This window comes from Natator depressus, chromosome 1 (assembly GCF_965152275.1).
Source record: "Natator depressus isolate rNatDep1 chromosome 1, rNatDep2.hap1, whole genome shotgun sequence".
NCBI lineage: Eukaryota > Metazoa > Chordata > Testudines > Cheloniidae > Natator > Natator depressus.
In genome coordinates, this window is record NC_134234.1 from 12,269,432 (window position 1) to 12,281,932 (window position 12,501).

The following is a 12,501-nucleotide window of genomic DNA, read 5'->3' on the forward strand; positions in this document are numbered from 1 at the left end:
GGGTGGGGGTAACCCGAGGGCAGGGAATGGGGCGATCGGTGGGGTGGGGGTAACGCGAGGGCAGGGAGAGGGGCGATCGGTGGGGTGGGGGTAACGCGAGGGCAGGGAGTGGGGCGATCCGTGGGGTGGGGGTAACGCGAGGGCAGGGAGAGGGGCGATCCGTGGGGTGGGGGTAACGCGAGGGCAGGGAGTGGGGCGATCGGTGGGGTGGGGGTAACGCGAGGGCAGGGAGTGGGGCGCTGGGGGTCAGACGGCCTCTTGCGGCGCACGTGGGGGACTTGCAGCCCTGGGGCGGGGCACCCCGCTCCCCCCGCACACACCCCGCGTGGAAGGGGGTTTCTCACCGGCCCCTTCGCCGCCTCTTATGGGGGGGGGTTAGTCCCTGAGGCCCCGCCCACGGGGACCAGGCTCATGGGGGGATCCCCTGTCGGGGGGGGGGGTTGCGCCAGCTCGGTCGGGACGGAGCTGCCGCGACCCCCCCGCGGGTGCGGCCGCCGGGGCGGGGCGGGGCGGCTGATGCCGGCTCCCGGGCGCTATAAAGCGGCAGCGACCGGCGTGTTCCTCCTCCTGCGACCGGTGCCGCTGCCCCCGCGTCTCTTCCCCGGACTCAGGTCAGTCCCCGCAGATCCCCCCTGGGAGCCGGCACCGCTGGGGGGCTCCGGCCTCTGCAGCGCTTCGCTGCCTCTGCCCTGGTGACCCGAGACCCGGGGGGCGGCGAGTTGCCCCCGGGCCCCATTCGCTGTCGTGTCTTGCTGCGGGGGGGGCTCCGGGAGGGGCGCGGGGGGCTCCCCGCAGGGCGTTTTCCGGGGCGCAGCTTCACATCTGCAGCGCGCCGCCCCGCGGGGTTCCGGCCTCTGCCTGCGGGTAGCTGCTGGGGGGAGAGACTTCCCCGCGCGCCGAGAGGGTTTAGGAGCATCCATACCCCTCGACCCTAAATCTCCCCGCACGCCTCCAGGGGACTAGCCCAAGTCCTGGCTCTCAAAGCAGGGCCGTCTGCGGGAGAGACGATCCCCCCCCGCCCCCAGCGTGCCCAAGGATGGCCGGTTGTGGCTCGAAGCGACTGGCCTTGCGCTCCAAACCCCTGCTCCCACGGTAGAGACGGGCCAGGGGCTGAGCCGCTACCCCTGGTCCACACTGGGCACGGGGCGGGGGGGCCCTTTCCTTGCTCCTGGCTTGGCTTTTTCATGCTGCCCGAAAAGCGCTTTCGGATTCCCGGCCGGACTCCGGCCCCGGGGGCCGCCCGAGCTGTAGACCCAGGTCGGTGTCTCCGCGCAGATCAGCACGCAGCGGCTCCGCAGAGCGGCTGGATGCGCTGCCTTTGCGCGGGGGCCGCAGTTCGGCTCCCGCTCCTGCGTCACTAGGCCACCTTGACTACGGGCAAAAACTCCGCCTGTAACACGTACTCTGCTCCCATGTGCCCCCCCTCTCCCCGCAGGCTAGGGAGTATGATTATCAGGTGTCTCGCTTCTAAACGACCGTCTATGGAAAACCAGGGGGATCAGATAGTCCTTGCCGTAAGCAAATTTGACGAGCGGGATACCTTCAGAGAACCCTGATCGAAGCGCAGTCGCCCTGAAATACTTGACTAAGGTAACGCTTCAATGTACCGTCTTCCCTAATGCTCTTCGGTTGCATCGATCAGGTTTGGCGGCGCTCTTGCCTCTGGGACTGAAGCCTGAGCATTGGTTTCATAAAACGAATTGGGCCAAGACCTAATTCTGGCTTGGCAGATCGGTGCTAGGTGCTGATCTGTTAAAGGGATCCTCTTCCAGGTGGGATTGTTAAATGGAGTCACCTGCTGAAATTAACTCCCCAAAGAGCAGCCTAACCGGGTTTGAGGTTGGTGGTCTGATTGCCCTTGCTGATCACAAAATGAGGGCTGCATTACTGGTCTCTAAGTTGTTACACTGTAAATCTCTTTAATACGTGAAGTCCATAAATCCAAAGTCTAATCTCCTCCAGTGACTAGATGGCTGTATGTGTCTGTAACTCTGAGAAATGGTCCTTCTGCAAGATCTTGGACCCCATGGTCTATCCTAGCTTGACCAGCAGCCGTGTTTCTAGAGCGACTTCAGAAGGCCGTAAAGCAGTGCCCTTCTCTCACCCTTCTAACTGGTGGAAATATTAATTTAGGGCGGTAGTTACCCTGTTTAGGAGAGATCTCTCCTAAACAGGGTAACAGTTCTCCTTTCCTGTCGCTGCCTCTCCAGCCGTGACAGGGTTACAATTGGGAACCCCACCCATGTAGGAAAAGCTTAGTGAAGTCCAATGCAGATCCTGTCCACACTGGGACCAGAAATGGCCTACCCTAGCTATGACTGTGCTCAAGCATGGTGGCTACTAGCAGGCTGTTACTGCAGCTTTCTCCACTGGACTGGCTTGTCTGAGAACCTCCTTTGAAACAGTTTTATAAAACTACACGTGTGGCTGTGATTTGTTCTTTTTTTAAAGACAGCATTCACTGTTGCCCTAGTTCTGCTCCCATTAGTCCCGGGAGCCTTGCTACAGGAGCAGAGAGAGGCCAGTGCTGAGGGATTTGGAAAACTGCCACTCATAGTTAACACTAAAATTCCTCCCATGCCAGGAACAGTCACCTGGCGGCTTGATCTTCCAGAGTGCATGGGACCAAACTTACTGCGATCTTGTCCCAGCTCTGCCTAAGTCCCTTCAGAAACACTGTTGAAATGCAGTTTGTTGCTATCTGCTCAGATAAAGATAAAGACAGGTTTTATCCATCATGGGGGATTCCTATATCTGTTGCTGGCCTCCCAGCTGCGTAGCCACTGGTCCCATCTACATCAGTTTCTGTCTAGGGGAGAGAGTCTACAGCTTGGTTCTGGGACAGAAAGTGCATTAGTCATGGAAACGCAGCCAGCAGAAACTGTACTCAAATACAGATGTTATCCTGATGTCAGTGTGTATTGGACTACAGAGCCCTACAGCCAGAAATGCCTATGTGTGTATGCAACATTGGAGGGTTTTCTTTTAGGGACACAGAATTGCCATAGCAGGGTGGGCCAGTATTGGGTCCACTTACTGGACCCAGACACTTGTTTATAGATCAGCATCCAGTGCTCTGGAGCAAGATACAAAAACCTGATAATGGACAATAACTGTGACATTCCTGTCAGTATTAACAAACTGTAACATTTTCCATCTAATGACAGGTTTCAGAGTAGCAGCCGTGTTAGTCTGTATTCACAAAATGAAAAGGAGTACTTGTGGCACCTTAGAGACTAACCACTTTATTTGAGCATGAGCTTTCGTGAGCTACAGCTCACTTGCATCCGATGAAGTGAGCTGTAGCTCACGAAAGCTCATGCTCAAATAAAGTGGTTAGTCTCTAAGGTGCCACAAGTACTCCTTTTCATTTTCCATCTAAGGCTCTCAAAGCACTTCACAGGCCACAACATTCAAATCTGTGTCTAAATACTACAGCTCTATCTAGGTGCCTCAATCTGGATCTGTTTCGATGCCTGTTTAGGGGCACTTTAGACTGAACTGTTCTTTACAGCACCCATGAGAAGTTGTTCCAGTTCTGCACCTTGGTTTCCCCATCCGCAGGGTGGCTGGGGGTACGTCTACACTGCAGCTGCAAGCCTGCTTCCCAGCACAGGCGCTAGCTCCATTGGTGTCAGCGTGCTAAAAATAGCAGCGAGGGTGGCTAGCATCAGATGGGGCCAGGCTATTTTCAATGCGCTAGGTTGAGCAGCATGGTGCTGCCCTTGAGCACTGCACCAGCTATAGTGTAGACACCTCCCAAGGGACTTCTCTGGCAGAACTGAGACTAGAGCCCAGACTGTGAGATTTCTGGCCTTAACTTTAACCCCACGATCATCCTTCCCTTGCTGGATAGGAATCTTCTACCACCTCTTGTAGCAGGCTGCTTTGCGAGCAGACTCCCTGCAGTCAAACTTTAATGACGGGATCACTCCATCATGGAGTAGGGCTGCTTTCTCCTCCAGATCCCTGTGGGGAGCAGTTCTCCCATGGTCACAGTTAATCCAGTCTTCGGTGCTCCTGGATTTTTATGAAGGCTCACATTGGTGTATGCTTGTTTTGTGGGAGTTCTCCCTACACCCCTCTGAAGTTTCCAGGCTCATTATTCATCTATCTGTGCTTCTTAAAATGACTTGGATCTGTGCAAAGTCAAGCTGTGGAATTTTGATTCCTTATATTGATTGCTGTCCCACAAGGGAGGGGCTGCATGCTTTAAAGCTGTCTGTCCACCACGTGGCAACCACATCCTGGACAATGGCAGCTAGGTTTCTTTGCTGGTCACAGCCTAGCAACAGGTGCACCCAGTCAGATCTGAGCTCCATGCTTGGCTGAGGCATGTTGTATCTACCCCCGTCAGTCACTAGGACAACAGTCTTTCAGCTGAACAAAACAAGCCTTTAGAATCTAGCTGGGGATGGCGGGGTGGTGGTTAGTGATGTTACCCCCAACTGGTGAAACACATCGCCTTCATCTCCAGCTTTCAGCGTGTGGGGGTTACCGGGCTTGACTTACACCGAATCCTGAATGGTGCCCTACCAGCACATCTGTCTCCTCCGCAGCTGGTTTTGCGCTGAGGCTGTGCACCTCAGTCATGCATCCAGGGGCTTCATAAAAACAAAGTTGGAAGAACTCGCCTCCTGTTTTTTAAGGAACTAAAAATGTCATTACCGTTGAATGAAAACCTGACCAGAGCGACCCAGAATGCGGGTTGGGTTAGTGATGAAATTGCCTGCTAATCCTCCAACTCCCTCAAACTTGTGGTGTTAAACACATGGTGGTTGCCTAGTGACAACTTCCCTATTTGCAGCATTTCTAAAACTCCTGCTCCAAGTGGGGAAATGGACCGCTCAGGGCAGGTTTTGCATGGCCCAGACAATAAACACAAATGTACCAAATGCTGAGTACTACCTATTTCAGTACTGCCTAATCTCTAAGGAACAGTATTTGGTGAGGGTCTGTGTGTCTCTCACCCCCACCCCAAGAGGTGGGAAATGCACACAGGATAGGTTAAATTTAACTAGCCGGCTAGTCACCTATTTAAGCAGCAATGCCTTAACACTTCTCCATGCCAGACATTTAAATGTGTTTAATCCAAGTTTAGCATGGAAGCTGAATTGAGAAGGCAGTGTGGTCTAGTGGTTAGAGCAGGGAATGTGTAGCCAGGTTTCCTCTCTCTCCTAGCCTCTGCCATAGTCTGACTCAATTTGCCCATCTGAAAAATGAGTGTTATGAATGGCAAAAGCCCCCTGCCTGCGGATAGAAGCATCTCCTCTTGGAATACATGGGTGTTGCTTGTATCCCGTGATGGAGAACCAGATGCCAGGGATGGAGTGTTGCTTAATGTGTGTGGTGATCCTTGCCTGATGTAATGTAGAAAGTGGTAGGGTGTGGCCCAGATTTTAGAGCTCTGTTTACCACTCTCTTGTTTCTGTCCCATCTAGACTGGGATTGAGTCCATTTGTCTTGCCCTTTGCTACATCAGAACGCAACTCGCTTCCTTTCCGCTCCTCGGGCGCACTTGGCTTCTCCAGAGCCGCTCAGAAGCTTGCAAAATGGTTGGATTCAAGCCCACCGATGTCCCCCCGACAGCCATGGTGAAGTTCCTAGGGGCTGGGACAGCCGCGTGCATAGCTGATCTGATCACCTTCCCCCTGGACACGGCGAAAGTCAGACTGCAGGTGAGAACTTCTGCAGGCACGTGGACAGGGGTCTCGGGGTCCACGCTGAGCTCAGCATCCTTGTGGCTTGAGCTGCTGTTGCTGCATGATGCTGAGCAATGGCAGACGTGCCTTCATATTTAATCTTCAATGACGTGCATTCTCAGCCAGCCCCCGGCCGGTCCAGTGAGCGTGCTAGTGTGGGCCCAACCAATGATGCTGCCACCACTTTCCTTAGCTAGTACTTCCACAGTCAAATACACTTCAGTGTAGATCCCAGGCCTCTCCTCGATTTTTCCTTTATTTCTTCCCATTGCTCCTAGTTACACACCTTTGTACTGCCCCCTCCTTGGTGCGTCCCTCTAACAATGGGTAGACTCACCCCGTCCACTCCCCACCCCTTAGCCATTGCATAGCTAAGCTGGGCATCTCTAGCCCTGCAGCTCTTCCCTCCAGCCATGGGGCTGATCCTGCAAGGGGCTGACCGCTTCTTGTGGAGCGCTGAGCACACTCACAAACTCCGCCACCAGGGAGTGGGGGGAGCGCCGCGCCTCTCCAAACGCAGCCCTTGGATTGGCAGAGGGGGAAACGGAAGCAGCTGTGATGCATCGAAAGCCTGAGCCAGCTTTCATGGACACCCAAGAGGTCCATGCAGCCCTTCCTTCGGCAGCTCTTCATGCAAACCTGGCTTGGGTCAGTGTGGCTGTGAGACTGGCTTTTACACTTGGCCCAGATTTGGGGTGATGGGGTTTTGTTCATAATTTAAGGCCAGCAATGGGGGTGTTGCTCCCCCAGACTTTTCAGAGTTCATTTAAATTTAACCCTCAGCCCCTTTGTATGGGGCACTGGAAATTGGCCCAGACCCAGGGTGCTGGGACACAGCCCATTCTGGCTGTAAGTTTGTGCTGCCGTCTGATGCTTTAGGCAGCTGGTGCCACCCTGACTCACAGCTCTTCGTTGTTAAAACACAAATTGCAAACAAAGGACCCGAAGGGGCAGTAAAGCCCCCAGTCTCCAGGATGGGAATCCAGATTACACTTCAATGCAGGCCACTCGTGGGCTGGAGTAGTGAGTTGGGCCAGGGCCCCAAATCACTGTCAAGCCTCTTCATCCCATTCTCTCCTGTACAGATCCAAGGAGAGACCAAGTCGGCAGCTAACACAAAAGCTGCTCAGTACAAAGGTGTCTTTGGCACCATTGCCACCATGGTGAAGACGGAGGGTCCCACCAGCCTGTACAATGGCCTGGTGGCTGGGCTCCAGCGTCAGATGAGCTTCGCGTCCGTCCGTATCGGGCTGTACGACTCCGTGAAGCAGTTCTACACCAGGGGATCAGAGCGTGAGTGCCTGTTATGTGGGCCTTTGACTCCCTCTTGTGGCTGGAGTGGGTAAAGGTTTGCAGCTGCTATGGCTTCCAAGCTAATGGCCTGGGTCCTCCAGCTCACGCAATAAAGGCTCATGCTCTTCCATCCAAAGGTTGCGGGTTCAGTCCCCGTGATGTGCCCTGGAGGGTCTCCCATGCATCCATTGCAGTGAGTTTAGCTGGGCTGAAATTTAATTTCTGTTGGGGTCAGGTGGCAGTTGGGACCTGACGAGATCCCCAAGAGAGGCCTGTGTATTTCCGGGCCCTGTGCTAGACAGCCAAAAATGGAGCCTTTTAGAGGCTCCACTGCGCACCTGGCTGCTTGTGGTGACAGCAGCAGTCGCAACCCGAGGGTTTGGTCTGGATCTGACATCCCCAGGGGAAGGCCAGCTTTGTGGGCAAGGCCCAGGGAAGTAGGAGGTTTGGGAGCCATTCTCTATGGCATTGGGGTGAGTCGGTTAATGGGGATAATACTCCATGGGCAAGGGGCTCCACTCCTGGGGTAGAGCAGGCTAGCAAAGGCTGGAGAGGAAGCACTTCCCAGTGGTTAGAGGGCTAGCCTGGGCTGTGGGAGACCAGGGTTCAGTTCCTCCTTCTGCACCAGGCTCTGGGTGTGACATCTACCCATAGGGTAACTGCCCTGCCCCACAGGGGTGCTGGGGGAGAGACCCTAGATTGCGAGGGGCTCAGATACTAAAGCACTGACTGGGGGCATGTGAGGACCCAGGACAGAGGCTAAAACCCTGTAGAGTCCACAGCTCCCCTGGGTGAACTGACTTTCCTCTTTCTGGCTCACTCTGTTCCCTGCTCTCTTTGCTAGGTGTCAGCATCAGTAGCCGACTCCTGGCTGGATGTACCACCGGCGCGATGGCTGTGGCCATTGCCCAGCCAACGGACGTGGTGAAAGTGAGGTTCCAGGCCCAGGCCCGAGTGGAGGGTGGCAGGCGATACCAGGGGACGCTGGATGCCTATAAGACCATTGCCAAGGAGGAGGGACTCAAAGGGCTGTGGAAAGGTTGGTGCGGTTCCAGAACCCTGCATGGGAGGGGCCGGTTCTAAAGCAACACTTGTTACGTCTACACTGCCAAAAACCTGGGGCAGCAACTCTCAGCCTGGGTCAACTGACAGGCTTGTGCTACAGGGCTAAAAATAGCAGTGTAGACATTCTCTGGGTTTCGGCGCTTGAGCAGGAGCATTTACATGCCTGCTTTTAGCCTTGTTGCCAGTCAGGCAGCCTGGGCTCTGAGTCTTGCTGTCATTAGCTTCCGCTGTGTAGACATACCCAGAGCATCCATTTTGCTGACCACTTCTTTCTTCCCTTGTTCTACAGGAACTTCCCCCAACGTGGCCCGTAACGCGATTGTGACTTGCACGGAATTGGTGACCTATGACCTGATAAAGGACATGCTGCTCAAACACAACCTCATGACCGGTGGGTGTCTGGCTTGCCCGTGCAGGATGCTGACCTTGTGTCTGATTATTGCCAGGTGCTGAGTGCTTTCAGTTCAGATGCCACAGGGCAGTGGGCGGGCAACGGCCATCCAGGACTAGATACATACAGACCCAATTCTGACCGAGAACGTGGGCTCCTACTCCTAAAGTGAGATTGTGACAGTCCTAAGTGAGAGCTGGGAAGTCACGCCGGAGTAACCCCTGCTAGCGCATTCCTGCCTGCACTGAGCCATCGCTGGAAGATCAGCCAGCTCTTCTTGGGCACTGTAAATACTGCACCGATGGAATGACCCACCCATCTCCTATTGCCTTGGCCCGAAGAGTTGCCTGGCTTATTCTCCCCTGCACAGCCAGAATAGAGGGACTGCTGCTGGCTCTCAGAGGATGGAGTGGGAAGAAATATTCCCAGGCCACGAGGGGCTAGTGGAGCCAGTCCTTGGCTGTCGTGCAGGGGGCAATGGCAGGTGGATCTAGGTAGCAGCAGATCCATTGGCTCTAGCCTGGTCTGTGTGACAGCCTGCTGGAGATCCCACAGAGGTTTGCATCTGATATGTAGGGATGCTGTCTCCTGGACAGGCTCCCAGAAAGTCCTGCACCAGGAGGGAGGGGGTCAGGGTTCACACCCTCCCTCCCTGCCCCCAAGCATGGTTTGCTGCCTGGCCTGACGCTGCATGTTGTCCCCTCATGAGCACTCTGGCAATAGCGGTGCTAGATTAGCCCCTAAGCAGCTGAGAATCTGGTTACTGACCTGCATGCTCAGGGACCCATCCCCTCTCCTGTCTGGCAGATAACCTCCCATGTCACTTCACCTCTGCCTTCGGGGCCGGCTTCTGCACCACGCTCATTGCTTCCCCCGTCGATGTAGTGAAGACCAGATACATGAACTCTGCCCCCGGCCACTATGGAAGTGCCGTCAGCTGTGCCCTTACCATGCTGAGGAAGGAGGGGCCCAGGGCTTTCTACAAGGGGTGAGTAGAGCTCCTATTGCTAGGATTCTCTACGCCAGCGACCTCGCATGGTATGCCCAGCACAGTCCTAGCATCCCTGCACCTGCCACTGAAATGCAACCACCCCTGAGGTGGAGCCCCAGCAGCTGATCTGTGCATGGCAAAGCTCTGGACTGAGACAGCAAGCAAAAATACCCCAGGCTAAGGAAGCTGCAAGTGATGGGGAGGATTTTAAAACCTTGTGCTACAGAATGGCTCTGCTTGGAGGATCTGAAGCCCATGGCTTAAGTGTGGGGCTCCCTGGCCCAGGCTAGCACATCAGGGCTGAACTGATACCCACAGGGGCACTGGGAGGGGGAAGGGAAGAGGATGGAGCCATCCTTGGATGGCTCCATTCCTAGCAGTGACCAGCCCTTCGGAGGTGAATCTGGACACCAGTGACTGAGTTGATGGGGCAGTTGTATTTTCAAAGGAAGGGCCCCTTCCTGATTGCGGATCTGTTCCTGTGTGGTCCAGGGGCAGCTCTGCTGATTCTGTAATAAATGAGTAAACTAGCAGTGTGAGCCCTGCAGCGCTGGCTGCCCTGGTCTCCTCACACGTCATCAACAGAGCCCCAGGTTGGGCCACAAACACCTGGAGGCAAAGGGCTGCCACTAGTGTGACAGGGAATAACTCAGCCCTGCAGAGCCCTCCTTGCTGGTGAGGTATAAGGAGGGAAGGGTCCAGCTTGACTGATTCCAGGCTAGCTGTCAGCATGGCAAACTCAGACCATCTTGCTTATAAACTGAACCTGTTTGACCTGAAAATTAAGATCTGTGGAGCCCCATCCCCTGTTCTAGTCTGTTTGCTGCTGAACTGCACACATAGGTTAGACTGATCTGGCTGAATCCAGCTGTCCAGTTCCCTGCTGAAGAAGCACTTTAATTCACATCCGCTTCACTCTCACTAGCTTATCTCCTTGTGGGGCTGTCCCAGGTGCGGGGGAGTGAACCAAAGGCAAAGACATGGGAAGTCTCAACCCACAGACCTAGCTGTGACTCTTCTCCCCTCTTGCTGGCTCTAGGTTCATGCCCTCGTTCCTGCGGCTGGGATCCTGGAATGTGGTGATGTTTGTGACCTACGAACAGCTGAAACGTGCCATGATGGCTGCCCGCAGTTCCTGGGAGGCCCCTTTTTGAGCCTGCCATGGGTGCAGCTTACAGATGTGGTGTGAGCCCTTGCTAGCACTGACTGTCCTGTCTGTGATCTGAGATTGGCTCCAGACTCTTCCAAGCTGCCTCCAGTCACTAATGTGTCAGCCTCTAGTCTCTGATCTCTGCTCCTCTTCTGGAACAAAGCTGGGCCTGCAGGGAGGAGCTGTAGCTGTAGTCCCCTGGGAGTGGGAGCAGGAGCCTCTGCCCTAGTAGGGAATGTGACCCTTTAAATTGGGCTTTGTTTTTTAATGGCAAGTTTGCTTCTTCCAAATTAGAAGGGCAAATGTATATTTCCCCCCCTGGTTCCAAGATCTGATGGACCTAGGCTGATGAGACACTACAGCTCAGAGGGTAAGAGACAGGAATTGGAGTTAGCACCTGGGACGTGGCAAAGCCCTGTATCAGCAGTCTGGTAGCTGGCAGTAAAATCCCTCGATCAGGGAGTGAGATCCTTCCCTGATGGCAAGACAGGGAAACAACCTTCAGCTGGATCATTCCAAGGGCTAATCACTAGAGCCTACGTGTTCAGACTGGCAGGCCTGGCCTGAACATTAGGCTGCCTTACTCTGTATTTCAGTGACTTGACTTTTCTAGCTGCAGAGCTCTGAACTCCCCTCAGCTCAGCAGAAGGGGCAGATTCTTGGTGCCTTTTTGAAGACCAAGCCACTTATTTACATGCCTTAATATGGATTAGGGGACCTGACTTCTAGGCACCCAACACTTTAAACGGCTGGCCTAGAGCTTTATGTAGCAGCTGTTCCAAGGTCTAGTCAAGGAATAAGGATTCTGGTACAGTGATGCTGGAAGTTTGAGGGTGGGTCAGGCAGGTTGATGGGGATTTTTTTAAAGTCCTAGTAACTATTTATTTTTTAATTTTAAGTGGAAAGAATGTTGTTGGCCCCCAAGTTTCCTGCTGTTAACACTGTTTTGATGAGACAGCAGGTGTGTGGAGGAGCAACAGTGACCTTGTGGTAGGGGTGAGTTCAGGTCTTAAAATAAAGCTGGAGTCAAACTCATAGCCTGCTCCTTGTGTGAACTTGCTTTCTGAGGGGGAGATTGATCTGCTGCTTTTTGCTCATAATGCTTTGAACTGAATGGGCCTTCACACCTTGGCACTGGTTTGTGGCTGCAATGAGCTCTGGCTTTGGGTGCCTGATCAGAGCACTTCCTGAAATGGGGCCCCTTGAAGGTGGGTGTCCATCTGGGCATCTTAAAATCACCAACTGGTCTACTGAGCCCTTTTCACTACCAACCAGCCTAGCTCTCTGGGCACAAAGGGAGGGTTACAATTTGAAAGGAGAGGATAGTGGGTTTTTTCTTCTTGCTGACACTTCTTCAGTCCTTAAGGACAATCCAACAGTGACAGGAGCTGAAGTCAGGAACTAGATCCGAGCTAAGGCCCAGCTAGCTCTGTATCCTAGCTCCAACAGTGGCTAACATCAGATGGTTCAGAGGAAGGTTTAAAAACCACACGGTAGCAGAAGTGCAATTCCACCCAACATCCTGCTCTCTACTAGTTAGAAACTGGCTTAAACATGAAGCATGAGGTTACATTTGGGAAGGGAGATTATGTTGCTATCATTGGTTATAGCATCTCCTATATCAAGCAATCCGACCAAGTTCTTGGTCTCAGTGAGTTCCAGTTTAACTATGTCTGTGGAAACCTTTATTTCTTCTGATCAGTTTTGACTTTGCCCCCTTTTCTACTGTCTCCTTCTGAGAGAGGCAGGAAGTTCTATTCTGTTAGTAACCATCCCTTTAGCCCTACCCCTTTACCTGGCAGGGCCCAGGGCAAAGGAAGTAGAGTGGGAGCTGTGTAGGGTAGGAGGGGGGGAGAGCAGCCTTCTGTTGCCACTAAGCAGAATTCCCACTGACTCAAAGGCCCCTGAG

General features: G+C 53.9%; 1 protein-coding gene across 2 annotated transcripts; it reads left to right on the forward strand.

Annotated features, from left to right (window-relative positions):
• The first annotated feature begins 476 nt into the window (after window positions 1–476).
• LOC141988807 (dicarboxylate carrier UCP2-like) lies at window positions 477–11,627 on the forward strand. 2 transcript variants are annotated; one of them, XM_074954791.1, is made up of 8 exons: window positions 477–611; window positions 1,436–1,590; window positions 5,442–5,678; window positions 6,788–6,995; window positions 7,840–8,034; window positions 8,350–8,451; window positions 9,259–9,439; window positions 10,482–11,627. In XM_074954791.1, exons 3-8 carry the CDS (start codon window positions 5,553–5,555, stop codon window positions 10,594–10,596), a joined length of 927 nt encoding a protein of 308 aa, XP_074810892.1. In that variant the 5' UTR covers window positions 477–611; window positions 1,436–1,590; window positions 5,442–5,552; the 3' UTR covers window positions 10,597–11,627. The 2 variants fall into 2 exon arrangements, with proteins under 2 accessions (XP_074810892.1, XP_074810903.1); XM_074954802.1 differs by having other exon boundaries at window positions 5,483–5,678.
• The last annotated feature ends 874 nt before the right edge of the window (window positions 11,628–12,501 follow it).

Coding starts and splice junctions, on each gene's coding strand:
- LOC141988807 (XM_074954791.1), top strand. CDS start 5,553: ATGGTTGGATTCAAGCCCACCGATGTCCCCCCGACAGCCATGGTGAAG. Junction 6,996..7,839: donor CTACACCAGGGGATCAGAGC/GTGAGTGCCTGT, acceptor TCTCTTTGCTAG/GTGTCAGCATCAGTAGCCGA. Junction 8,452..9,258: donor CAAACACAACCTCATGACCG/GTGGGTGTCTGG, acceptor CCTGTCTGGCAG/ATAACCTCCCATGTCACTTC.